The 24,390-nt window shown below is 40.9% G+C and overlaps 3 protein-coding genes and 1 non-coding gene across 6 annotated transcripts; 1 reads left to right on the top strand and 3 right to left on the bottom strand.

The window, feature by feature from the left end:
- Positions 1–23: 23 nt before the first annotated feature.
- On the bottom strand, positions 24–764 carry LOC142956522 (transcription factor Sox-14). Its single transcript, XM_076098155.1, has one exon. It carries the CDS (start codon positions 747–749, stop codon positions 24–26), a length of 726 nt encoding a protein of 241 aa, XP_075954270.1. The 5' UTR covers positions 750–764.
- Positions 765–6,860: 6,096 nt separating this feature from the next.
- trnap-ugg (transfer RNA proline (anticodon UGG)) lies at positions 6,861–6,932 on the bottom strand. Its single transcript has one exon. It is a non-coding gene; the product is annotated as a tRNA-Pro (tRNA).
- A 1,595-nt stretch (positions 6,933–8,527) lies between these two features.
- Positions 8,528–17,773, top strand: septin2 (septin 2). Its single transcript, XM_076098711.1, has 13 exons — positions 8,528–8,654; positions 9,537–9,576; positions 10,447–10,561; positions 12,473–12,559; positions 12,670–12,793; positions 13,017–13,151; positions 13,318–13,435; positions 13,810–13,911; positions 14,147–14,292; positions 14,694–14,777; positions 15,770–15,830; positions 16,330–16,426; positions 16,615–17,773. The coding sequence occupies exons 2-12, from the start codon at positions 9,553–9,555 to the stop codon at positions 16,390–16,392; spliced, it is 1,059 nt and encodes a 352-aa protein (XP_075954826.1). The 5' UTR covers positions 8,528–8,654; positions 9,537–9,552; the 3' UTR covers positions 16,393–16,426; positions 16,615–17,773.
- Positions 17,774–18,316: 543 nt separating this feature from the next.
- On the bottom strand, positions 18,317–23,293 carry stk25b (serine/threonine kinase 25b). Of its 3 annotated transcripts, none has more exons than XM_076098709.1 (11): positions 22,881–23,293; positions 21,861–22,091; positions 21,649–21,705; positions 21,405–21,513; positions 20,762–20,919; positions 20,114–20,299; positions 19,617–19,762; positions 19,274–19,373; positions 19,131–19,202; positions 18,528–18,664; positions 18,317–18,352 (listed from the first exon to the last, which is right to left on the bottom strand). In XM_076098709.1, exons 1-11 carry the CDS (start codon positions 22,908–22,910, stop codon positions 18,331–18,333), a joined length of 1,248 nt encoding a protein of 415 aa, XP_075954824.1. In that variant the 5' UTR covers positions 22,911–23,293; the 3' UTR covers positions 18,317–18,330. The 3 variants fall into 3 exon arrangements, with proteins under 3 accessions (XP_075954824.1, XP_075954823.1, XP_075954825.1); XM_076098708.1 differs by having other exon boundaries at positions 18,317–18,440; positions 22,881–23,292; XM_076098710.1 differs by lacking the exon at positions 20,114–20,299 and having other exon boundaries at positions 18,317–18,440.
- Positions 23,294–24,390: the final 1,097 nt, after the last annotated feature.

The following is a 24,390-nucleotide window of genomic DNA, read 5'->3' as shown; positions in this document are numbered from 1 at the left end:
GGTCCTGTGCGCTATCCAGTCTGTCACACGCTGGAGCTGGGTGAAGTGTACGAGTCCATGCCGCTCTTGGTCATCCCTCCAGGGAAGAGAATATAGGCAACCTGAGGCTGCAAACTGGCAGCAGACCAGGCGCTACAGTTACACGGCACCACGTATCCCGGGCTGGAGGGTGACGGGTGAGTGTGGGTGTGCTGTCCGTGGCAAGCCAGACCCCCGATCCCTCCAGTCTGGTATCCAAACGTGTGCGCGCTGTAGGGCAGCGCGCCGGCAGCCAGAGAGTGCGGCATCTCCGCCATCCGCTGGACAGCTCCTGTGCTGAACTGCGCCACCGGCTCCAGCAGCGAGAAGGAAGAGGGAGAGGAGACGGGAGCGAGGAACGCTCTGGCTTTATCCCCGGGGACAAGAAAGGAGTCCATGGAAAATCCCTTCAAATGCTCCGCTGCGTCCCCGAGGAAAGACGGCAGCGGGAAAACAAAACGGTCCCTCTTCAGAAGACTCTTAGGTTTGCGCCGGGGTCTGTACTTGTAGTTCGGGTGCTCCTTCATGTGCTGAGCCCGCAGCCTCTTGGCCTCGTCGATGTACGGACGTTTCTCGGAGTCGGAGAGCAGCTTCCACTCCGCGCCGAGTCTCTTGCTGATTTCAGAGTTGTGCATCTTTGGGTTTTCCTGGGCCATTTTCCTCCTCTGGCCTCTGGACCACACCATGAAAGCATTCATGGGTCTTTTGATGTGATCTAAAGGTTTTTCCATGTCAGAAGCTTACACATTAATTGAAAAAACACACACAGGTTCTACTTTAAGTCACCTCTCCAAAAAGCTCATGCTCGTCTCGTGCGTAAAAGGAAAAGTTGTAGCAAATGTTTTTTCTGTCTCTATGGTAAGAAACTACTAGAACCCGTAATTCCAAATCGACTGAAGCTTTTGCACAAAGTGTAACGGTAAAAAGCATAAAGTGCAAAGCCAGAATGGGAGTCACACGGGACCAAGTTGGAAGCTTGTTATGGATGATGCTGGGCATGTCAGCCACTCATCACCACACCACTGTCACGGCGGGCCAAGCCAATGGGAATGAGAGAGAGCTGTAATCCCCTCACAAAAAGTGACTGTACAACATTTCTGAGGGGCTCCCTCCCTCTCCCTCTCCAACAGTTTAGTCTCTCTAAATGTCTCCTGAGGCAAGTGAAGGCAATGAACCACTAAAGAGAGTAATCTGCTGCACAACACACGCAGAAAACTAGGAATTATACGATTTCATAAGGGCAGAGGGATTAAAGTATGGAAGTTGTTTTGCACTGCTGCACCTCACTGCCCTATGATGACCCGTGTGGCCCATTTGCTCAATTATTAAGTCTGTTAGAAGATCTCAGAGGAAATAGCTGTTTACTGGAGTCATATGAAACCATCTCATTAAACCAGATGTTTTTTTAATTCTAAGGTCACAGCTTCCAAACACCCCTCACCCCCTAAAAGAAAATCTCTAAATGTTGTGATTGGATTTTTCATGGTCAACTAATTATGTTTTCTGCACGTTTTATTGTAATGGAGCAATTCCTTCAAAAAACAAACCTCTGGAAAACAACAACTAAAATCACAGTCTGACAATTAGAATTGGGACGCATAGTTCTTTTCAGGAAACTTCCTAGGAAATTACAAACCCACAACATTTAATGCTACCGGTTTATATTCCAACGTGAAAGTCTAAATGCTGTTTCAAATCCCTCACCAATCTACCAGGAATAACTATTGGGGTAAAATACCGAATTCTGGTGAAAAATTGGCCTGCAAATGTATGGAATCAGGCTGAAATCTACACGTTTAATTGCAGAATGTAAAGTTACTAAAACTGCTGAATGACAGAGAACATGACCCTGCATATGACCCTGCATCTATCATTATTAATTGAAATGAATTGAAGACTCTAAAACTTGTCTCCATCTTTTGTTGCAGAATCCCTCCCAATATTTGTATTCCTACTTGTTAAAACTTGTCGTCAACACTAATTCAACCATTCACATTCATTTAAATTCTTCCCCATGATTCCATGCAGGCTTCTTATATATCAATATGTGTACAAACGGCTCACCTCCCCCTCCCCCTTACTCTACAAAATCAATATTAATCATAGCCATAATTCATTGGCCCTGGGTGACTCATTGGTTGTTGCAGTTTTCATAATTACTATACCTTATCTGATCAAAATACACTATGGCCATCTCGTCTGTTATTGAAATGGCATTGATGGAGAAAAGCCTGAGCAATAACTTTATCATACACAGCATACTGCATGGATGCACTGCTACAAAATGTAGGAGCTTATAGGTAAAAACAGGGATTGGAGTATGTACTCAGGAATCTCATTTTACAAGGAGGAAGCTTCAGGCGCCCAAAATGGCTTCTGCAAAAAGGATTATTACCATGACAGAAGCATGATGTGTTTCCCCGTAGACAGACCTGTGGCGGTGAGTTGAAGCTCTGGGCTTAGGTCTAGCGCTGATAAACTTCGCTATCAGGGTACCAGCAAGGAGGAGGCCTTTATTTAATTTACCTCCCACAATCAAAGGCGCCGCAGGCCTCTTTAAAGGCAAAGTAAATGGACATAAAAGATCCAGCGGTGCCCACTGCATCAGTGGTGGAGATGATAAGACGTTTTCGGGGAGCGTTATTCTCCGGGTTTCCTCGGAGCAGACGGGCTTTAGGGATAAAGTGATTGGCAGCAGGGGTCAGACAGTTGATCTGTCTCCTCATGGCTGTGCTGTTATCAGCTGTGCTGTAGGTTCAGGCCTCCACACTCAGGAGGCACCCAGCGCCACACAGAGACAATGATTACCTTCACAGTGAAACCATGTTTAGAGCGTTTTTGACGGTGAGAGGAAAAACTGTCTGAGGACCACAACATGAGAGGACCTAAAGGGCAGTATGGAGAAATCTATTGCTGGCAAACTGATACTGTCATCTGTCTAGATTACGTTTAATTCTGCTCAAAACTTCAACACACAGAGAGTATGTGTTTTTGTGAACTCGTCAGTGTTTGGTGTGACTTCTAAAGGGCAGCATTTAAACTCTGGAGAGATGAGGGGGAGAAAAAAAATGGGTAATAAGAAAAACTGCCAGCAGCACAAAATGGCTGTCGTAATCCGGTTATCCCCGGGCTCTAAAGATACTGGTCCTCTCCTTAGGAGTCTATCTTTTCTTCTTATGTCAAAACTGTCCTCCATGCACTCAGGTGGATTAAGGAGTCACGCTGTAGAAAGAAATTGACAGGTACAGAAAGACCTGGGGGTGAAAAGGGAATGAAAGGCGACAGAGTGGCAGGCCGGGCGCTCTGGCCGGGGGAGTGTGCCAACGTCTGAAAAGAACAGAATCGAACAAGTAAACTCCGCGCTGGAGAAGAAAATGCTGATGTTCCTCACTAATTTACTGTGTTGATTAACTGAATCATTACAGAGCTGACTACGTATCTTGTGAAATGTATTTTCTGTCTTTCTCTGAATGGCTGAAGTGTTGTGACGACTGTATTGTTCAGAGATGGTGCTGCTTTGTCTCACATTGTTTAGGGGTTTAATGGCAGCTCCAATGTTACTATTACAGTAGATCATATTCTGGATGGATGATATATGCAAATCATCTGTTCCGTTGTTGAAAAAGAACTGAACAGAAGGCTCTTCTTCACTTTGGCTGTTGTAAACGTGGAAGGAGAAGCTTCTGGAGAACATTTTTGACACTGCCGGATGATTAGTCCATCAAGAGAAAATGAACCTATCATAAGCATGCAGTTGCAATTCTTTTAGGCACAGATGCCAAACATAACCTGGTTCCATCTTCTCAACTAATTGAAAAAAATGTACAGATGAATTGACCTTAAAATGATTGTTAGTTGCAGGCCTATATCTTTGTAAACATTATAATCTATCTCCTGTATTATAGAAGTAAGGCAGACTTGATGAGATGAAGGTCTACACCCTGTCTCATTCACCAGATCACGCTCTTGTGCTTTGCTGCGCATCATGGTAAACTTCAGCACGATTTATAATAAAATGTTCTCATTATCAATACACGCTTTTATTTCATGAAAATCCGTCATTTGAATGGAGTGATTTAAAAAGAAGGAAACTTAACCTACACAGAGGGAACTGGTCAATGGGTTTCATCTAATTATGTGGATAGTTCAGTGGCTTTCATACTTCGAATTTTGTCATTTCAGCTTCAAGTAAATGCGCTGAAATCCCAAAACTACCCTGAAGTCTAACACGAGTTTTTGACATTTCTGAGCAGTCCATTAGGGAACATTTCAGGGGGAAAATCCCCACGATTTTCAGTGCTCTTGGGGGGATTTCACTAAATCTTGTGCTTATTCTCATGATACTTAGGAAAAGTAAAGCGGTTTTAATAGCTTTCCCACTGACACATTGATGGTGGAATATGCTTAGGCTCTGTGGCAGATAGCTTCAAACCCGTTGAGAGAGAGAGAGAGAGAGAGGGAAGGAGATCTGCTGCCTGCCAGAACACTTTTCATAAGGCCCCATCTAAACTAAATTAATACACTTCCTCCAACATCTGAGGATAAACCTGAGGGCCACATTACTGTGGCAGCCCCTGTCAGCCAGCTTGTAATACAACCGAGTCAGCAGTCAATGAGATACATTTGCAACCAGGCATTTGTCAGCGACTCAGAGCCACAGAGGCAGGAGATTTAAAATGTCCTGCAGTAAATTAAGTCCTGCTTGAAAAGTGAAAGGTGCCGGCTAAGCAGGCGGCTGCTTACTTTAAAAGACTGGTTAAGGGGGTGATGAGGGTGTGGTGATGGAGGGAGGAGGAAACTGATCCAGCGGCAAAGAAGTTATTTTTATGATTATAGCTCCAATGCATTAAAAAAAAAATGTAGAGACTGAAATAGTTATCTCTGAAGTCATGACATTTGGTTTGAACGTGATCGATATCCATGATCATATTACTGTGTTGTTTATTATTTTACAACTAACAGCATTCTGCACTGAACCATCGCCGACTATTAAACCGTCTGACACTAAAGTGATCTGACTCAGAGTCTGTGATATTTCTTTGTTCTGGGGGACACGAAAGTCAAGCTCAGAAGAGAATGAGCCACTTTTAAGTAGATATTTATAATTATCTAGTTTAAGATGCTACCTGAGGTTCATGGCCCTGCCGATAGTAACAAAGCAGATAAACTCAAGCCTCTTGGGCTGAACACTGGGGAGAAGGGATGTGCTGCGATTCAGCGAGACACGGAGAAAAAAATCTGATAATAGTTCACATATCAAAAGGATGGCTTTAAGATTAGAGTAATTAAAGTGAGAAATACATTTTTTGTGTGATGTTGTAAAACAGGACATAACAGCACGATCTCTGCCTTTTTATTAGATCTCTTTAAGTCCTTTGAGGTGCAGTAAGCCAAAAGTAAGTCAATTTAATTCATGTAAGCACTTACAATTTATTATTGAACCATTAGGAACAGTCCATTACACACAGGCATTTTTATTATTTTTTAAATAACTGCAGTGGGTCATTTTTAAATGAACTGCATTAGCCCAAAATGATCATGTAAATCTGACAAATAGCATAAATAATAATGATGAAATAAAAGCAGACTATGTTGTCTGTTCACATTCACGTCACCAGTTTTTGTCAGCATGTTTCTTGCATATTTTAAAATGGAAATAACACAAGACGTGAAAAGTTGTGCAAAAATGCTGGTATGGTCCTACCTTTCTTTATCTCGACTGCTTTCTCTCTCTGAGGAATCGTACAGCATCTATTTAAAAATATGAAAATTATCAGTAACTTATCAGTAATTAATTCTCATTCATTACATTCATTGCAATAGCAGGGTGGTACAGAAAGAGGCATTTAAAATATAAAGAAACGTACACACTGAATGCTATGAAGCCACACTGCAATTGACAGAGCATGGCGCCACTAAGAGGCTTATGGGAATAATGGAAATAGTGTAGCTCCTGTGGCGATGATATGCTCGCTGTAACAGAGAGGGAAAGAGTGGTATTTACCGAGATATCTCCTGGACTCGTGTTAAGCAGAGCAGTGGCTGTCCTGAGCCAGACTGAAGGGAGGGGAGCAGAGATGCTGTCACAAAAGCAAGCTCAGATAAGCCCCTACTGGGTGAAGACAGAAAGGCATTAAGTGAGCATATCTTTAAGAAGTCTGATGCTCCTCCTGCGCCGCTGGAGTGAGACCATGCACAGAATAAGTATAGGCTGATGATTTAGACCTGGAGCACATGACTGTTGTAAGCATGTTTTTCAGTTGTTGGTAATCTGATGATAAATTTCCCCTTCACGGGTGATGTGGAGAGACAGGAACTGAAAGAGGCCTCAGACCCACAGAGCTCCTGTGCATGCAATACTTTCCTTTATCCGCTTTGTATCTAAACTGAACATCTTGTATTTGGATAAACCATATATACAGTATATGGATATATACTTAACTGACACAATCTGTTGCATGAAAAAAAAGTGTACTACTAGAGCTAAAATCTGATTGTATTAGACTAAATTATGTGTTTGATGTAGATGAAAAGGAACCTCGAGCAGAAAATAGCACAAAGGCTTTTAATTAATATATAATTGCAAATTAATAAAGCAATGAACAGAAAGCCGAATAGTGTTTAATTGCAGTGTTGCAAATTGTAGTGTTGCAAAAGTCCACTAGAGATCAGTATAATGCTCTATAGTTTGTCTATCTTTCAGTATCTTGTCCATTTCAGCAGTCACATCCGTGAGTCTACTTCTGCAATAATACAATAAGGACATACTGTACGTACGACAGGAGTGCAAGAAATCCTTTTACCTAGAGTAGAAAAAAGAACATGGTTTAAGTAAAAAACTTGGGCTCGTCCGGGATTTGAACCCGGGACCTCTCGCACCCAAAGCGAGAATCATACCCCTAGACCAACGAGCCACACGTTTATTGCTATAAAGCACACTATATAAAGGGTCTTATCTTCAGGCATGTTCAATATCTGGTAGTTTTCTATTATATGTTGAACTGTACTGAACGTTGTGATAATGTTTGTTTGTATATTAAATGTTACAGCTTACTTTGACTACAGTTGGACATAAGTAGCCATTCAGTTAGCCATTTTATGTGTGCAAGAACATCAGGAACGCCATGGCTAGCTCAGCGAGTAAAACATTTTAAAATTACATTTCACTCTAGTTAAGATAGTTTTACAGCATGTACAACATATATACCTTCGTCCCAATCTGGAAGATTTCACTATTATTGTTTGGTAAATTTGACAGTAGTAATAGCTGCAGAAAGGCAGACCCTATTGATATGTTGAGTACTATGGAGGACAGAAAATGACTTAAGTATAAATAAATAAATGCATTAATAAATGTATAAATAAATACAGGAATAATTAAATAAATGCATAAATAAATGTATAAATACATAAATAAATAAATGAAGGAATACAGAAATGTAGAAATATATGTATTTATTTATGTCCTGTTTAGGTATCAACTTTTATTTATTCATTTCAGCATTTAAATATTTCTGTATTTATTTTCAGTATTTATTTATTCTTTTATTTATTTATTTCAGCATTTATTTCAACATTTAAATATTTCTGTATTTATTTCAGCATTTATTTATTCTTTTATTTATTAATTTCTGTATTTATACATTTATTTATTCCTGTATTTATTTATTCCTGTATTTATTTATACATTTATTAATGCATTTATTTATTTATTTATTTATACTTAAGTCATTTTCTGTCCTCCATAGAGTACAGCGTGTAACCAGTTGCAAGTTGCTTTCTTTCTTTCAGGCTGATTAATTTACTAGGTTGTGGAGTGAGTATTGGAGTATCTGAGTATGAACTAATTGTCCATTAGAATACCATACTAATAAATGACAATAATATTTAATTAAGTATGACACAATCACTATAGAATACTGTGAATATACAAAAAGAAAAATTGCTAAATTGATTTTAGATGATAAAATAATCTCATCATCTGTATCACACAATCCTTTGTGAAACCTCAGGTTATGGAATTGTAGATGTTCACATTTACATTCCTCCCAGTGCGATAAGGATTACAATATTTTATCTTTATTCATTTATTGTATTTAATATGCTGCATTGTATGTTTAAAAAAAAAATCATATTCTAAACTACTAGAAGTGGGATGAAAGGTGGTGGTGATATTTCCAGGAGTTCACAGATAAAGAGGGTAAATGCTCCAGCTGGGCTGTATCATAGACTGTGTTATTAATAATTCAAGGTACCCAAAATTATATGATTTATGGGGCCTGGAGTTCCAACTTTTCTCTGATGTCGTTAGATCTATTTATTATTTAATATCACCCAGACAGAGCCGCGGTGTTTGATGAAATTATAACTGTTTTTAATGCGCTTATGAAAGCTGATAGAATAAACACGTCCTGTTATAGGTGTAAGCAGGCTGACCTTCAGTGTAAACGTTAAACGCTCCATGTGTATGTTGGCCCTGCTGCTCTCGCCCGGTGCATTGTGGTCCGTGTGCTAAAGGAAGCTGCTGCTGCACCGGAATCTGAAGAATTTGAGGTGTCCGCCAAGTCTACTGTTCATCGTTGGCTCGTCTCTCTGTGTCTCCATCTGTGCTATACTTTCTGCGGACAGACCGTAAGGTAACACTCGTTATTATTCTACAGTTCATCCTCCAAGTTGTGTATTAATGGCGGAGTAGCAGTTAAACGGACGACGCTAACATTAGCTGTTTAAGTTCACATCCTGCAGAAGCTACTCGGCTAACGTTAGTTAGGAGTGAACGCTATGCTAACTTCTTGTATTATACCGAACAGCTAGCGAGCGCTGTTAGCTTGGTAAATAGCTTTCATTTGGGCTAGTTTACAAGAACAAGAATAACTATTAAACTATCTCACACCCACTGACTTTTTTTTACCGTTACAATGGCCGTTGCTTATTAACGTCAACCAGTTAATTCCCATTAAAGTAACGGAAACGTTAGCTAACGTTGTATGTGAGGAAACTAGTTAGTAATGGGGAGTTCGTCTTAGTTAGCGTCAGTGCTACATGTTTCTATTCTTAAACTAGCTTTGGACACACAGATTTGTCTAATCAGCTGGTAAAAATATAAAATCTTAAAATTTCATTTTTCATCCAAGCAGTCTGAGAGCAGTGGGTGTGTTTCTGACCGTTTCAGATCATTTTTAATGTTTTAATATAACACAACAACCAGCAGACAGGTAGTGAACATATGATACCAGTTGGGATTAATAGCATAATCATGTTTTAATGCCTAATCCTTTCTTGAGCGTTATAGTTGGATGCAGCTGTAATGCAGCTATCTTAGCAGGAAAAGCATTTTTTTTATTTTTGTGGTGAGAAGTAGCACTCTCACAAACCAGACTTCCTGCCTGTCACACAGTCAGGCCTCTACATATGTGCTTATATGAATTGCCTCCATTTCAGAAAAGATCCATAGAGGCATCCACATAGAAGTGTGAGTACGTCTCTCAGTTTGTGATCCAATCTGTCTTTTGTCTCAGGTTCAACAAGGAAGAAATGTCTCAGGCCGACAAAATGAAGGTGAGTCTCTGAACAGAAACCAGATAATCCGTCTGAATAGATACAGTATGCAATTTAACCAGATTCCTTCTTCTCCCTCGGGTACCATCCTTCGAGACTAATCATGGAAACGTTGTTGTTTTTGTTATATCCTCAACATAAACATACATTCCTCTGTTTTTTTAACTGAGCACTGTCATGTCTAATTTCAGTGGATCATTTTGTGCTTCCCCACTTTTGTTCCCACATTGTGGTGTTTTTCAAAGACCAATATTACCAGCTGAATGTTGGGTCACTCAGACTTACGCTCAGTGTGCTGCTCACCATCCTCATGACTCACTGATATAGCTTTATGTACGCTAAAAGGCCCGAAGGCACAGCCACAACACACCGCTTATCAGGCTCATCAGTCATCACTTTGCTGAAAGGGGGAAGTGAGGGTTCATACATCTGTGTGGCCAAAAATGAGCCAACGAAATAAGGAGCATGTATTTTATGTGACATCTTCACTGTGTAGCATTGCCACATGGGTGGTTAAAAGCTGTCCAGTTAGCCTACTTCTCATTGGTATGAGCTGTGTAGGAAAGGGCTTTCAACACTGGAGTGATGAGGTCTTTTACAAATAGACTGCAGAGGAGTCACCGTAGCCCTGCTCAATATCCTGGCTGTTGGTGAACAGCTTTTCACTCTAGCACTAACAATTGGCATGTTGTTGCTATATTGATACCAAACCATGTTTAACTTAAACCTGATTTAGATTTGTGACAGAAATAGTTTTAACTGAAGTAGTGAGTATGTGCAAAGCTACGTTCTTTTATCTTAAGTTTTAATGTGACCATTACCAAATGCTATTTAAAACTCTCCTGTTGTACTTTGTTTTTTTTTCTACAGCAGGGTCAGTTCACCAACCCTGAGACTCCGGGGTATGTTGGATTTGCCAACCTGCCTAATCAGGTTCATCGCAAATCAGTAAAAAAAGGATTTGAGTTTACGTTGATGGTGGTAGGTGAGTGATTCATCTCTGTTTTTCAAGCCTTTTCTGGTTTTGTCTTTTTTTTATTCTTGTCATGAAACGCTGTTTTTTTTAAATTTAATTTGGAAAATGATGGTGTATCTCAGTGACAACAAGGTTAATGCTAGACGGCTATAGTGAACATAGCCATTTGAGGAATATTTGTAGCTTTTTTCTGGCTCATGTGAGTTTGTTTTTGCGATTTAAATCTTTGCCATTAGCCTGCACAATTCACAGTTGTTGCTATCATATGCTGTCTTTTTGTAATGGCCTTTCTACATAACAGTTTTACAACTCTTTAATCTCCATAGTTCACTTAGTTTTGTCTTTGACCATACGTGTATTTTAGTGTGCACGAATGTTTTTGGTCTGTAGAAAATGGCAGATGTCTCATCAGCGTAGTTGCTCAGCTGGCGTCAGCATCAGCGTGAACTCTTGATGTGGCTGTGTGAAGCTCCCTGCTTGTTGGTAATGGGGGAGGGTTGAAGCTCCTGTGAGTGCTGCTCATCTTTTTTGCTTTAAAATAAACCAGAGAGGAATGGGCCTCGAGGGGCCTCGAGGGGCCTCGAGGGACTGATTCACGCAGTGGACGAGGCCTGCTGGTCCCTCTGCTGCAAGAATTCTCCTTGAGTAGCTATTTAACCTTTTGTGTGACTCCGGTTCTTAAACAAACTAGTGTTTTACAGTACTTTTAGATAGCTGCAGTTCTAATCCACAGATAGAAACAATATTTATTTATGAAAATGAATTATGTCTCTTCAGTATGCGTCACGTTTCTATGTTTACCCTAAAAAACAGGTACTTTTTCCCACTAAAACTCCTCTTCCACATGCACCTGAAGCTGTAGTGTAAATAATGTACATGTTGATTTGGATTTTCCATACAAGACATTCTGGCAAATTGGCAGCCGAGGTTGTAGCAAAGACGTCCGTAAATCTTTTGTCATGGCTCTGGTGGGAACCACAGTAGCAGCATTCCTGAGTGAACTACACAAGCTAAGCTTCCTCAGGATCTGTAGCGCTGCGACCTTGAGACGTGAGGAACATTGTTTATTATTAGGGCTGTCCTCGACCAAGAAAGAAGCCCTGTGCCTTACGTTTCTTACATATAGTTTCTTGAGTTGTATTCACTGCTGTTGCTAAAGCTGAACTGCTGCTGTAGTTTTAGGGACTTCCCAGACAGAAATGAGCGTACTGCTGGACTCAAACAACGCTCGGTGGGTCTGCAAAAATCCATGCAAAGATATTTTTAGTCTGGTACAAGGCTTTATCGTTCAGACCGGCAGCTTTTATTTAACACTTCATCACACAGACTGAATGTTTGTCTGCCCACCTATTGTTGGTATATGGTGCCAGTTTCAGAGGCAACCAATCAATAGTTTGTTTGATAATGCTGTATAGTTCATTCATAATCCGCAGAGACACTCATTTAAAAGCAGTTTCAAAGTCTTCAGTCTACAGATTCTCCGTTAAAGTTGGAGCTCAAAGACGATATCCAGGTTTAGTTGTTGCTGCTAATATCTGTGAAAGTGAAACTATCCAGTAGACGTCTTGACTTGTAGCCGTTAAATGCTGCTGACTGATTTATGAAGTGAACACTAAGGGTGCTTAGTAATCCACCTGACACTGTTCTAGTAAAGATTAATGCTGACGTCAGATTTAGTATCATGCATTTCCGTGTGGTGCTCGGCCTGCTGTGCATCACAGGCAGATGTCTTGTTTCCTGCAGCACAGTGAGGATCTCCTTTGTTCTACTCACTGAACTCTGTACTAGAAGAGGTTTGCACCAACAAGAACCCGACTGTGCTTTAATCTTTTTAAGCACTTGCGTATTATTTATTCACTTTGCTCGTCATTCTAGTGTTAACTGCATGATGATGTTTCGTTTCCCTCTTGTTGTCAAAAGGTGAATCTGGACTTGGAAAATCCACCCTGATCAACAGCCTGTTCCTCACTGACCTGTACCCCGAGAGAGTCATCCCTGGAGCAGCAGGTACAACACACACATGCACTTACGGATCCTGGTGTTAAACCACTTTGTGAAATCTGTATGTTTAAAGTATAATTGTTGACCGACGTTGTCATTAAAAAATCTTCTAACAGAAAAGATAGAAAGGACTGTTCAGATCGAGGCATCGACGGTAGAAATTGAGGAGCGAGGAGTGAAGCTCCGCCTTACTGTGGTAGACACACCCGGATATGGAGACGCCATCAACAGCCAAGACTGGTATGAAATATCTTTTAAGTTTAAACTACCCAGTGTCAGTCCTTTGATCTTAAACAGTGATGAGACACTAACCTTGTACAGTTCAAAATAAAACATTTTTTAATGTATATTTTAATTTGTAAGGAGAATCCGGGCTTTAGTGGGTCTCCTACCAGCATGGAGAAGTCCTCGTACAATACTGTGATATGTAGTGTTAAATGTGACGTACGTTTCTCTACTTCAGTTTCAGCACCATTATCAGCTACATCGATGACCAGTTTGAGCGCTACCTCCATGACGAGAGCGGTCTAAATCGTAGACACATTGTTGACAATAGAGTTCACTGCTGCTTCTATTTTATTTCCCCGCTTGGCCATGGGTGAGTCCTGCAGAACATACTGGCATTCTTACAGAGAAATTATTTTCTATTTAACTAACCCTATTTTTTTTATGCCCTCTTCACTCGTTGCTTTTAATAAATATTTGCTTGATACATATTTCTGTCTCTCTTTGACCCTGGTTCTGTCCGTTTCCTGTCCTACCAGGCTGAAACCTCTGGATGTTCAGTTCATGAAGGCCATTCACAATAAGGTCAATGTGGTTCCTGTCATCGCCAAGGCAGACACGCTCACCCTCAGAGAGAGGGAGAGGCTCAAGCGCAGGGTGAGGACAACAAGAGTCACGCATTGTTCAGGATCTTTTCCAGTTTCCTGAAACCATCAGTAGCTATCGTGTGCTCATGGTCACTGCTTTACCCTCCCAGTGCTTTAAAATACAGTTTGTACCTGAAGTACTATATTGAAACAGGGCTTTAGTTTAAATATCTAAAACCAAAAGGTGGATAAACCACAGTGAGACAGGAAGTGTCAAGGCGGACTAGTCAGAAGTGTTTTTGGTAAGCAGAAATGTTGTCTTTCTTAATACATAAAGTCCTGATTTAAGTGGATATAACAGGTTGTCATTAACAGTATATAAATAACATAACGGATACTATAAGGTGATCATAACCTGTGTTTTGTTCCCGTCTTCTTTGTAAGGTTCTGGATGAGATCGATGAACATGGCATCAAGATTTACCACCTTCCTGATGCCGAGTCAGATGAGGATGAGGACTTCAAAGAGCAGACCAAGATCCTCAAGGTAAACGGTCCTCTCCCTGACAAACCTCTCATCCCTGAATCAATATGAGACCAGCTGGTGTTATGCTGTTTTTTTAACAACACAAAAATGAGAGTTTGTCATTAATAAAAGCAGTTAGCTTTATATCCTCAAATAGAATTCCATTACAGTCAACCAATTACTCTAGGGATTTCTTTTAAGTGTTTATGTTGGTGATTGAACCATGACTACAGACCTATAAACTCCTCTTTTCCAGGCTAGCATCCCATTTGCAGTGGTGGGATCCAACCAGCAGATTGAGGCCAAAGGGAAGAAGGTGAGGGGCCGCCTCTACCCTTGGGGCGTGGTGGAGGTGGAGAATCCTGAACACAACGATTTCCTCAAGCTGCGGATCATGCTCATGTGAGTGTTAGAGGAGCCTGAATCCTGTTGCTCTCCTTTAGTCTTTAAATTAAAGGTGATATTGAGAGTTACTAACCTGCCAAACTGTGAATATAATAACAATAATAATCTGTTTTCCCCTCAAACGCTGTGGAAAGAAACTGTATCTAGCTTGGCGAAGTTGTTAGTTTGGCAGAGTGATGTAGCCACGACAGGAAAGGAGAAAAAAAAAAGATGGACACTAACAACACTAGCAGTGCAATGTGGTGCAGACACGTTTGGCTAAAATAAAGACACTTCTTATGTTATGCTGCACTCCATAAGCAGGCAGCCTCTACCCACTAGAGGTACAGTGCAGTTAACATCTCTAGTTCTCCAAATGTCTGAGCAACACTGTTTATTTGTTGGTGACTTATCCACAGAACCCACATGCAGGATCTACAGGAAGTGACCCAGGACCTTCACTACGAGAACTTCCGCTCGGACCGCCTCAAGCGGGGTGGCAGGTTGTCCTCCCATGGTTACATTCTGCCTCTGTCTCCTGCGTACGTACTTGTCTGTCAGCTTGCTTCTCTGCACCTCCCCCACCTCAAACAACAAAATATAGTCAAACACAATGGACACCACAGATGTTACAGTAGTGACACCGAGCCAAAACACCCAGAGCTGTGTAGAAGGAAGCTGAGTTACTAGATTATATTCTATATAACGGGTCATGTACTTCCAGGTATTCTTCTGTGTTCAATTCCTACAGCATAATGTTGAACTAGTATCATTCTGTAGAAGCCTACGGTAGCTCTAACTCATCACCATCGTGCATGTTCACTACATGTAGTGAGGCAGAAGTGGATTTAATGCTGTGGTCTAGTGGCTTGTGGTTTTACATGGCTAGTCGGTAGCTAAATGGCATGTGCAGCTGGAGTATCTGTCGAGGTCATAAACAGGATTACTGTGTGTCATGTAACATAGTGTGGCCATATCATCATTTAACGCTCGATGTAGACCAAAAAGATTCTTTTAGACTTTCTTCAAAAGGCCACCCAGGATAAGGCAGTGGTTTCACTGTCGTCACATTGCCTCGCCATCTGTCCGGTGATGGAGGTGGTGGACTGTTGAGGTACCGTTTGAGGGGGAGGTAACGCTGTTCCCCTGACTCTCTTACTTCTCTCTGGAATCTTCCTGCTTTCATCTCTTTGTAGTGATTTGGTGTAGCCGCCCACTTTTCTCTTCTGCAAAGACAAACTAACCCACTGACCCCTTCTTCACCTTCTCTATGTGGCTTTTGTCATGTTTGCCTAATGCTACAACTTAAAACGGTTCAACGTGCACTTTTCAGACATGCAGACATGCACAAACTTCACGATGCTTTAGAAATCATCACACACCTTGATTTTACGTTTATAACCTCCGACTGTGCATTGAACTTAATGACGCTTTAGTTAATCGGCATTCATTGTAGCGTGTAACATGAAGAGTAACTGAAGCTGTGTTGATGCAGAAAGGGACCGGAGCCGGAGGAAATGGACAAGGATATGATCCTGCAGGAGAAGGAGGCGGAGGTGAGTCATTTCAGATGCTCCACCACTTTGGGCTTCTTATAAAGAAATGCATGTTTCATGGATCGTAGAGGAATAGTTTCACATTTTGGGGAAATACACTTATTTGCTTTCTTGCAGTGAGCTAGGGGGAACTATTTCAGTGAGCTTTGGATCTGTAGCTTTATATTTAGCACACAGACACAGCAAGCTAGTGAATAACTGCACATAGATTATTCACTGTCCTACAAGTCCCAATTTAAAAACTAGGAACAATTAAACACAAGAATTGTTTCTGTTTTCAGTGTTTTAATCTTATAATACCCATGTTAAACTGGTGAATGATTCAGGTTCACAGTTGGTGTCAATGTGGGACCTGTTGTTTCTAATCAATTATTTACAACTGACAGACGGGTATTAAGATGCCTCTTAATCTCAGCAGTCTAAGTGAATGTGCTTTGGTTTAAGTGCAGTTGTTGTTGTTGTTGCCCTGTCATACATGTTGATGTTCTGTGTCCCACAGTTGAGACGAATGCAGGAGATGATTACCAAGATGCAGGCTCAGATGCAGAAGCAGGGAGACTGAGAGGGAGACAGCCCCCATGTGTGAGACGTCTACGGTAGGACACTCATGGAAACGCTCATTTCTCCAAGCTAGCACACGCTACACTTCATTTCCTCAACAATGGGACACCTCATTCCCTGCATTTGCATCTTAAATACCTAAACGTGGTATCTGTGGATGCTGGTGTTTCGTGAGGCCGGGCTTGATTTTGGGTAACTTTTTCTTTTCTCTTCTCACTTGTAGGTATTTGAGCCACTGCTCGAGTTCGACTAGAGAGATGGAGGATAGCGGAGAACGTGTAATCAAGTTATTGACTTGCACTGCTTGCCACTATTTTTATTCTAATCCTTCATGGGATCTGGAGTCGTCTTCTTTTTTTTTTCTTTTTTTCTTTTTTTTTATACATAGTTGAGTATATTCAAACAGTTACATTTATATATTTTCACACTGTTCTTCTTCTTGCCAGTTACTCAAATGAAGTCACGAGACCCATCTTTTAAAATGGTGGCATATATCTTTGATACAAACTGCTACTTCTCCTTTTTTTTCTTTCTATTTAGAAAACCAAAGTTCTGCTTATAGTTCTAAAACATCTCAGCATGTGCTAACGTTGCTCTGTGAAGGAGCTTCATTGGGAGAGTTGGCTGTGCTGAAAACTAGTAGCAGAAGTAGCTTTTTCCACCACTGCTATGCCATTATCTTGATATTCTTTAAGTGAAGAGAAAACATGATTTCATATTCTCTCTGGTGAATAAATGACCACACAAGCCTCCCAATAAATGGGCTCCATTTGCTCGGTGTTAATCATATTACCCACCTCATCTGCATGCAACTCTCAGCCCCGTCTGGTCCCATTTTCAGGTGAATTCTCCCTCTAGTGATAAAGACTTATCCATTAGTGCAGTTCTCAGATCAGTATCTTTAAGTAAAGTGGCATTCAAGTGTTAAGCTCCTTTTTAATTTTGATATGAATGAAAAACGGACCCTTGACCTCTTACAGTCTTCCTGTAGCCCTGACAAATGAAGGACGTGCTTATGAGGTGTGATGCCTCCGTTTGGTGCTTTCAGTCTATTAGAAGTGATTACTCCATGTTTCCTCTCCACTGTAAAGTCATGTGCCAGGGAGCGTTAACTGTTTCATGTCTGTTTTCTCTGATTCAGTGAGATTTATGAGGGATAAACTTTTACTTTCCCAACTGCCGAGTACTTTGTGGTTTCCATGAGCACAGAGATTAAAGTGACCTAATGAGGTCATCGTAGCCAACGGTTCCCTCACCAGCCGAGATGTGAGTTCTTGACATTCCTCTTTGTGCTGTTTTTAGCCAATATTAAAGCACCAAATATTGTTCTTGATGCATATATTGTAATAAGTTTTATTAAACTTTATTAATCTCCTCTGTGATTTGAGCCTTTCTAAATTCTTTACCTACCCTTCACCGTGTCTAGTTGCAGCCTGAACCGTGTCCACATACACACCAGCTGATGCTTTCACTTCTGAGGTTAATTGCCTCCGACAGACAAAACCACGATGAGCCTCGTTAGTAATTACAGTTCAGTGTCTGAAGAGGTTAATTACCTAAAACCCCAAGCTTACATTCTGAGAAAATGTTAATGCATGAATACTATAATTACATTGATAAATGCTCCACCACTAACAGCATGATATGCACCTCCAGACTATAACATGTCTAACAGATAAATGTCTGTATGTGAGCATCAAACAGACAATGGGACATTTTCCATAGACTTTATTATAGTTTTTTTTTTCTTCTCGATCTAACAGGTATACACAACGCTCTAAATGTCATGGCTTTTTTTGTTTTAAATACTCTCCGATCTCAAAGAAAAACTGTAAAAATATTTAATTATAACTAATTAAAAGATCTCTTGGGGGAGGACTGGGAAGGGTACAAAGATACGAGTGTGGGGGGGGGGGGGGGGGGGGTTCTTCTGTGGTCCTTATCTGAGACGTTCGGAAGGTCTGGGAGACAGAAAAGGGAGCAGGGTTAAGTTACATCCAGCTGGGGTTTCACCGCGAAGACGGGGTGGTGTTACCATTTAAAGAAAACCTGGAAGAACAGGAAATCGATTAAGTGAAATAAATGGATGATACTGAACATCCCAGCAAACGGTCCTGATTCTGGTTTGTACATCACCTGCACACTCTCTCCATCATGTGTGTGACGAGGCGGTCGGAGATGCCCGGACAGGACTCCTCGGCCAGGTTGAAGGCGTTTTCCAGCTCCTCAATGGCTCCTACGCCCCCACCAGTCGCCCGCCGCTTCTCCTTCAACTGGTGGTAATAAAAAAATATGTTTTCTAATGGAAGGCTTCAACCAAAAAGACTATTTCAACTATACTGTTGACAGTTTAAAACAAAGGCAGACATGAGTCAGGTTTTGTTGGCTCTTGTATGTACCGACTGAGCTACATGCTTCTGTGCTCTTTTCTGTTTTATTTATGTTGTATTCTACTTTAGTATGAAGTTCATGTATAATACCTGTATAGTATTTCCTGAGGGAAGAATAGTTACTCTGGGACTAAATTAGTTTAAAATGAACCTTGTTTAACTTTGTCCAGGGCTCAACAGCTGAGAAGTAACCGTTACTAAATGAAGATGTTTTAAAAAATCCACTTTTATAGACGAGATTAACTTCTCTAGATTAAGGACTGCTCTTGTTGTGCTGTGTTCAAAGTTCTATTTTATATACACATGTATATATTCTTTATTTATTTATGTATTTAACAGTTGGGCCTACCTCTCTGAAGATCGGTGTTACCAAAGCAGACAAGCATTGTGACTTGGGTTGCCTTTTCACCGAATCTCCTGACTGAGAAGAGGAAAAAGATGTTAGGGGGGGGGGGGGGAGAGAAAAAATAATTTTGTGTGTCTGTGTCTTACCTCTGAATCTGTGTAGCTCTTCTGTAACTTGTTCATAGAGCTGGGTCTGACTGTAGGGAAGGTCCACATGGGACACGTGTCCGTATCACCATCAGCATCCCTGAAGGTAAGAGAGATTTAAAAATATGAGGGAAACCAATATGACCCCAGAATGTTTGTAAATAGGCAGCACATAAAGGTTCATTACTAATGCTACTTGGTGGGTACGCAGTTATTCTAGTAAATCCTGCATTAATCATCCTTAAATTCTCTAATACCTAAGCAATTTAACAACGTGGCTGTGAATATATCCTTTGGAAAATTAAAATTCTTCAGTGTATCAATGTGTGTTCTTGAGACTGACATATCCGAGTCGTCCGAGCTGGATTCCTCCCCGTGTCCCTCCGACTTCCAGCGGCGGTAGCGGTCGATCAGCTCCGTCAGATAGGCCGTCTTCTTGGTGTAGCGTGTGATGAACTTGTGCTTTAGGAGCTCTTTGGCTGTTGGCCTCTGTGCAGACATATTTAAATAAAAGGACATTCAGTGAATGAAGCTTGAAGAAGAATCAAAAAGGGATAAATTGTCTAGTTATAACATAAGGAGTCCAGCGTCACTTTACTTAGATTCAACATTTTGGTGCATAACAAAAATGTGATTTGGATGAAGTTTGAAGATTTGAGAAAACACAGCACAAATTATAATTCCTGTGAAGGACAAAGCATGCTAATCCAATAATAAACATTTGGTTTAATAAACTATCAAAGTCTGCCAATCTTATTTCTTATTTTGCCACAAACAAACATGTCTGATCCCATTTTAGTTCTGCTACAATGAAGATGGATGCAGGCAGGTATGACTTACAAAACGAGGGTCTTTATTTAGACAAGCCTCCACAAACTCTTTGAAGGGCTTGCTGTAAGGTCCCTCAAGTGTGGGTGGTGTGTTTTTCGGGATAAGGAAAAGGACCCTCATGGGGTGTAGATCAGAGTTGGGAGGTTCCCCTTTAGCCAACTCAATAGCAGTGATTCCCAGGGACCAAATATCCGCCTGAGGGGGAGAGTAGTGTGTAAGTTAAGTGTCTTAACTTCACATACAAACACTGGAAAATACACTTCCTTAACTAAAATGATGTGAATCAAGTAATTCTTCCCATGCTGAAAATTCTTATCAGTTCCTCTGTGACGCACATAAAAATGTGAAATAGTAGTGTGAATTTAGATTTTTTGTACATTCTTGATGGACACGATGAAGACAATTTGATGCATTTGACCTACTTTGTACTTTCTGGAATGTCAAAATGAGGAAATTCATACAGGAGACTGATTGTTTTCACAGACGTTGAAGGAAGAAGCCACACGTTCGCCTGCCTCATAATTTTTCCTGTTTCCTCAGACACACATCTGTCATCAGGCTCTTTCAAACTGAGGCCTGTAACACCTCCACCTCCACCAATAACAAACCAGTATCCCCTTATGGGTAGCAGTAACATCTCACGGACTCTGTCCTCACCTTGAAGTCGTAAGCGGACTGTTTGATAACCTCTGGAGCCATCCAGAAAGGTGTGCCTACGAATGTGTTCCTCTTAATCTGGGTATCTGTCAGCTGTCCGGCCACTCCGAAATCTGCCAGCTTCACTTCGCCCTGCTCCGACAACAGCACATTGGCAGCTAGGAGAAAGAGAGAGAGAAAATGTTTCGGCCAATCACACGCAACTTCTTTAAATGCCAGAACAACAATTATTCCCTGAAGAGGTTTTGTGAAAATGTAAGCATTTTGTATTGTGTGCATTACAGATGGACGGACAAAGGGACAAAGGACACTCTGCAGTTTCTTCCCCAGTTTCATTGTGGAGGAAACAAACAGAATCCATGTAGATCATCAACCCGGTCTTCTTAATTATTAACCTTGCTGTTGTACTTTTTTTGAATAATTCCCAAAATCTAGGAGCACAACATCAGCTGCAGAGAAGAGAACATGAGCTTCTTACAAACACACACATTTAACACCTTCAGTACGGTGTGAGATTTTATGGTGTTGATACATTTCTGCAGCTTGAGAGCATATTTTAGTGTGTGGACTTATTCTGTCCGGCATCTGACAACACGGTAAAAGTATATGAATATATATATTTTAGACGCTAAACTTTTATTACCTTTGATATCTCTGTGGATCTTCCTTTCAGAGTGCAGATACTCCAGCCCCTTCAGTATTTCCCTCAATATAGTAGCAATGTAAGTCTCTTCCAGAGGCCCTGGACGGAGCTAGGAGGAGCAAATCACAAAAAGGTGGACGTTGGGCAAAAGCTCCAAGAACAGGTCGGGTTTTGCTTCTCCAGTGTAGAAATTGCCAATTTGCATCACACTTTGTAAGCTGCGTAAAAATAGAAGTCTTCTTACCAGATCCAGAGCAGATCCTCCACCTAAATACTCCATGATAATCCACAACTTGGTCCCCTGAGAGGACAAAATACTTGATGAAGTTTAAGATTTAAAATACTGCTTTGCCTCAGGCTGTTTGGCACCATGTCTGTGTCTCTAAGCATCTTCATGTAGATAACTTGAAATACTCTGTGTATGCGTCCCTTCGTCTTGTTGCGTTATGATCTCACCTTCAGGTATGATCCATAATACTTGGTAACAAAAGGGCTATCACACTGGCTCAGCACTGTGATCTCCTGTTGAATGTCTTCAATCTCGTCCTCGGCCTCCTCCAGGTCTATAATTTTAATCGCCACCACCTCCTTCGTGCGGTTGTTGATTCCTTTGTAGACCTCTCCAAAGGAACCCTTCCCAATCCGCTCCTGCTTGGTGAAGTACTCCTCGGGGTCCAACCGGGTATTCTGGTCCAGTGACAGCAAAGAAAGCATTGAATTATTGAGTAGATGCCAGGATGACTGTGGAGGCTTAATTGTATGTATAGGTGTGTGTGTGTGTGTCAGCAGAGTAAACAACTTCTTTCACATATGAATGCTCTTTTATAAAAGGTAAATTAGATGTGACATTAGAAGTTACATCTATCCGATTGCCTTTACAATAATGTTGCTGTTGTCGGCTGAAATATAAACATGATGGATGATTAACTTTTCTTATCTGGTCATTGCGTGTCTATTCAGCCACAGCCCATATAATAACCCTCTATACATCGAACTTTGTGCCAGTATGTAAGTCAAAGGGCACGACAATTAAAAGTTTAGTTTAGCAGTCTTTCTCCATGAAAGCAGGAAATGAGTGATGATTTGAATGAGCAGGAGAGGAGGCACTTAAAGAAGTCAATAATTTAGTATGTACAGTATGTGACAACTGCAAGTCAAAAACAATGGAAACTTTATAGATTTTGGTGTATACTGTCACGACATTTAGAGTTTGTAGCTACATGTTTTTGTCAGTTTGTGGGTAGCTTTGGCATAGTTACACCTGATGCTGACAATGGCAAGGAGATGAAAACTATATATATATATATATATATATATATATGAATAAACATGTGTGTATGGTGGGTTTCATCACGTTGCATTGATGGCTTAGACCCCTACGCACCTATTCGTGGAGAGCCTGACAGTCATGAGTGTTCGGCTTGTCTTGGACAAGAAGAAGGGAGGTGACAGTTGGTGAAAAGATGATTTCTGTACCTGGTTCTGCATGTCTCGAAGATGTGCCATTCCCTCTGCAGGCTGGACGGGACAGGGACAGCCACGGCTCTCCCCTTTCCGAGCTTATCAAATGGTTCCTTTCGGGGTTCTTCCTCCCCTCTTAGCTGTCTAGGAAGCTAGCTAGGTGGCTAGCCAGCTAGATAAACACCCAATCTGCTGGCTTTAACGGGGCTGTCACTCCGCGCTCTGTTTTCGGCCTCCAAGTCCAACGGAGGACTGAAGAGACCGGCGAGACAACAACCTATTAACCGAGAGACTCCATTTATGTCGGCGGTGATGGATAAGAAGATATAATGCTCCTTCCGTCTATTAATATTTAATTCATTTCAAGGAACGCTTAGCCTGTTGTTCATTTGAAGCTTGAGGAGGACAAAATAATGGCCCCAGCCGGAGGGCGCATGCGCATTGGGTTTAAAGGAGGTGGGAATTGTGGGAACTGTATTTCTAAGCTTTGTTAGGACTTTTAATTTCTGTCATTACTGTGCCTAATACTCGGTGAACATTTAAGGAACTAATATGTGTTTAATTAAATCAAACCATAAAAACTGTACCTACATTGTGTTTCTGGTCATTTGTGTTTAAACGATTCAAAGCAGAGTAACAGGCCAACCTGAAGCTAAGTTGTATTTCAGCAGATATGGGATAACATGATTTTAATGTCTTTATCTGAGTCTTATTATCCCATAAGAGACCACAAATAAACAAAGTAAACAAGCTATAATAACATTAATAAGCACATGCATAGCTATATATTAGCTCTTGTGCTGCACCTGATCAGTGTTGGATGTGGGTATATTTTTATTGAAAACATTTGCCCATTAACTGCTCGCTGCAGTGGATTTTATTTCTAAAAAAAGGTTTGACATTACACACATCTGCTTATTGACTGCACACATACCAGAATACTGCATCTTGTTGTTTCAACAAAGCCCAAAAACCTGGTGGTCCTAAAAAAAATTGTTGAACAAATGGAATTTTTGCATCAACTGTCACTGGTAGACATACAGTCACTGTCATTACCCAGAATGCAAAAGGTCAAACTTTAGCACAGGATCAGATGCAGATGTTCTTACACTGACACATTGTTCATTTACAGGTAGTGAACCATGTGCATGGACAGTGTTTGAACTGTGAAAGAGTGACCAAATAACGCCACACAAATCATTAAGTGACAGGAGCATTTGCAGCTTTTTGGTTAGCCATCTTTGTCACACTATCATATCAGACCGTTAAACACTGATCATATAAAATGCATTTACAGCACTTTAATTGTTGTGAATGAAGCAAGCCGTTTATTTCCATTCCCTCAGTAACCATATTTCTCTTTTTGAAGTAAGAAATGTTTGGTTCGTAGAAATAGAAAGTCACATTTGTGTAAAATATATTCTTTTTAAATCGTTTGTATGTGTTTGAATGTCAAACTAAATTCCAAAACGTACACGGACCAAACTGTTCTCTCTGCAACAAAGGAAATGTTGCATTTACCGTT

This window comes from Anarhichas minor, unplaced genomic scaffold, assembly GCF_050575085.1.
Source record: "Anarhichas minor isolate MPS153535 unplaced genomic scaffold, ASM5057508v1 ptg000024l, whole genome shotgun sequence".
Classification (NCBI taxonomy): Eukaryota; Metazoa; Chordata; class Actinopteri; order Perciformes; family Anarhichadidae; genus Anarhichas; species Anarhichas minor.
Note: the sequence above shows the minus strand (reverse complement) of the source record. Positions and strands in the feature narration are given on the sequence as shown.

What these genes read in the sequence shown, in the direction of transcription:
- LOC142956522 (XM_076098155.1), bottom strand. Translation starts at nt 749, where the DNA reads ATGGAAAAACCTTTAGATCACATCAAAAGACCCATGAATGCTTTCATG.
- septin2 (XM_076098711.1), top strand. Translation starts at nt 9,553, where the DNA reads ATGTCTCAGGCCGACAAAATGAAG. An exon ending in GGGAGAGGCTCAAGCGCAGG is followed by an intron (nt 13,436 to 13,809) that starts GTGAGGACAACA and finishes CTTCTTTGTAAG; the next exon opens with GTTCTGGATGAGATCGATGA. An exon ending in AAGCTGCGGATCATGCTCAT is followed by an intron (nt 14,293 to 14,693) that starts GTGAGTGTTAGA and finishes ACTTATCCACAG; the next exon opens with AACCCACATGCAGGATCTAC.
- stk25b (XM_076098708.1), bottom strand. Translation starts at nt 22,910, where the DNA reads ATGGCACATCTTCGAGACATGCAGAACCAG. An exon ending in AGCTCGGACGACTCGGATAT is followed by an intron (nt 19,374 to 19,616) that starts GTCAGTCTCAAG and finishes TCTTACCTTCAG; the next exon opens with GGATGCTGATGGTGATACGG. An exon ending in TAACACCGATCTTCAGAGAG is followed by an intron (nt 18,665 to 19,130) that starts GTAGGCCCAACT and finishes TATTACCACCAG; the next exon opens with TTGAAGGAGAAGCGGCGGGC.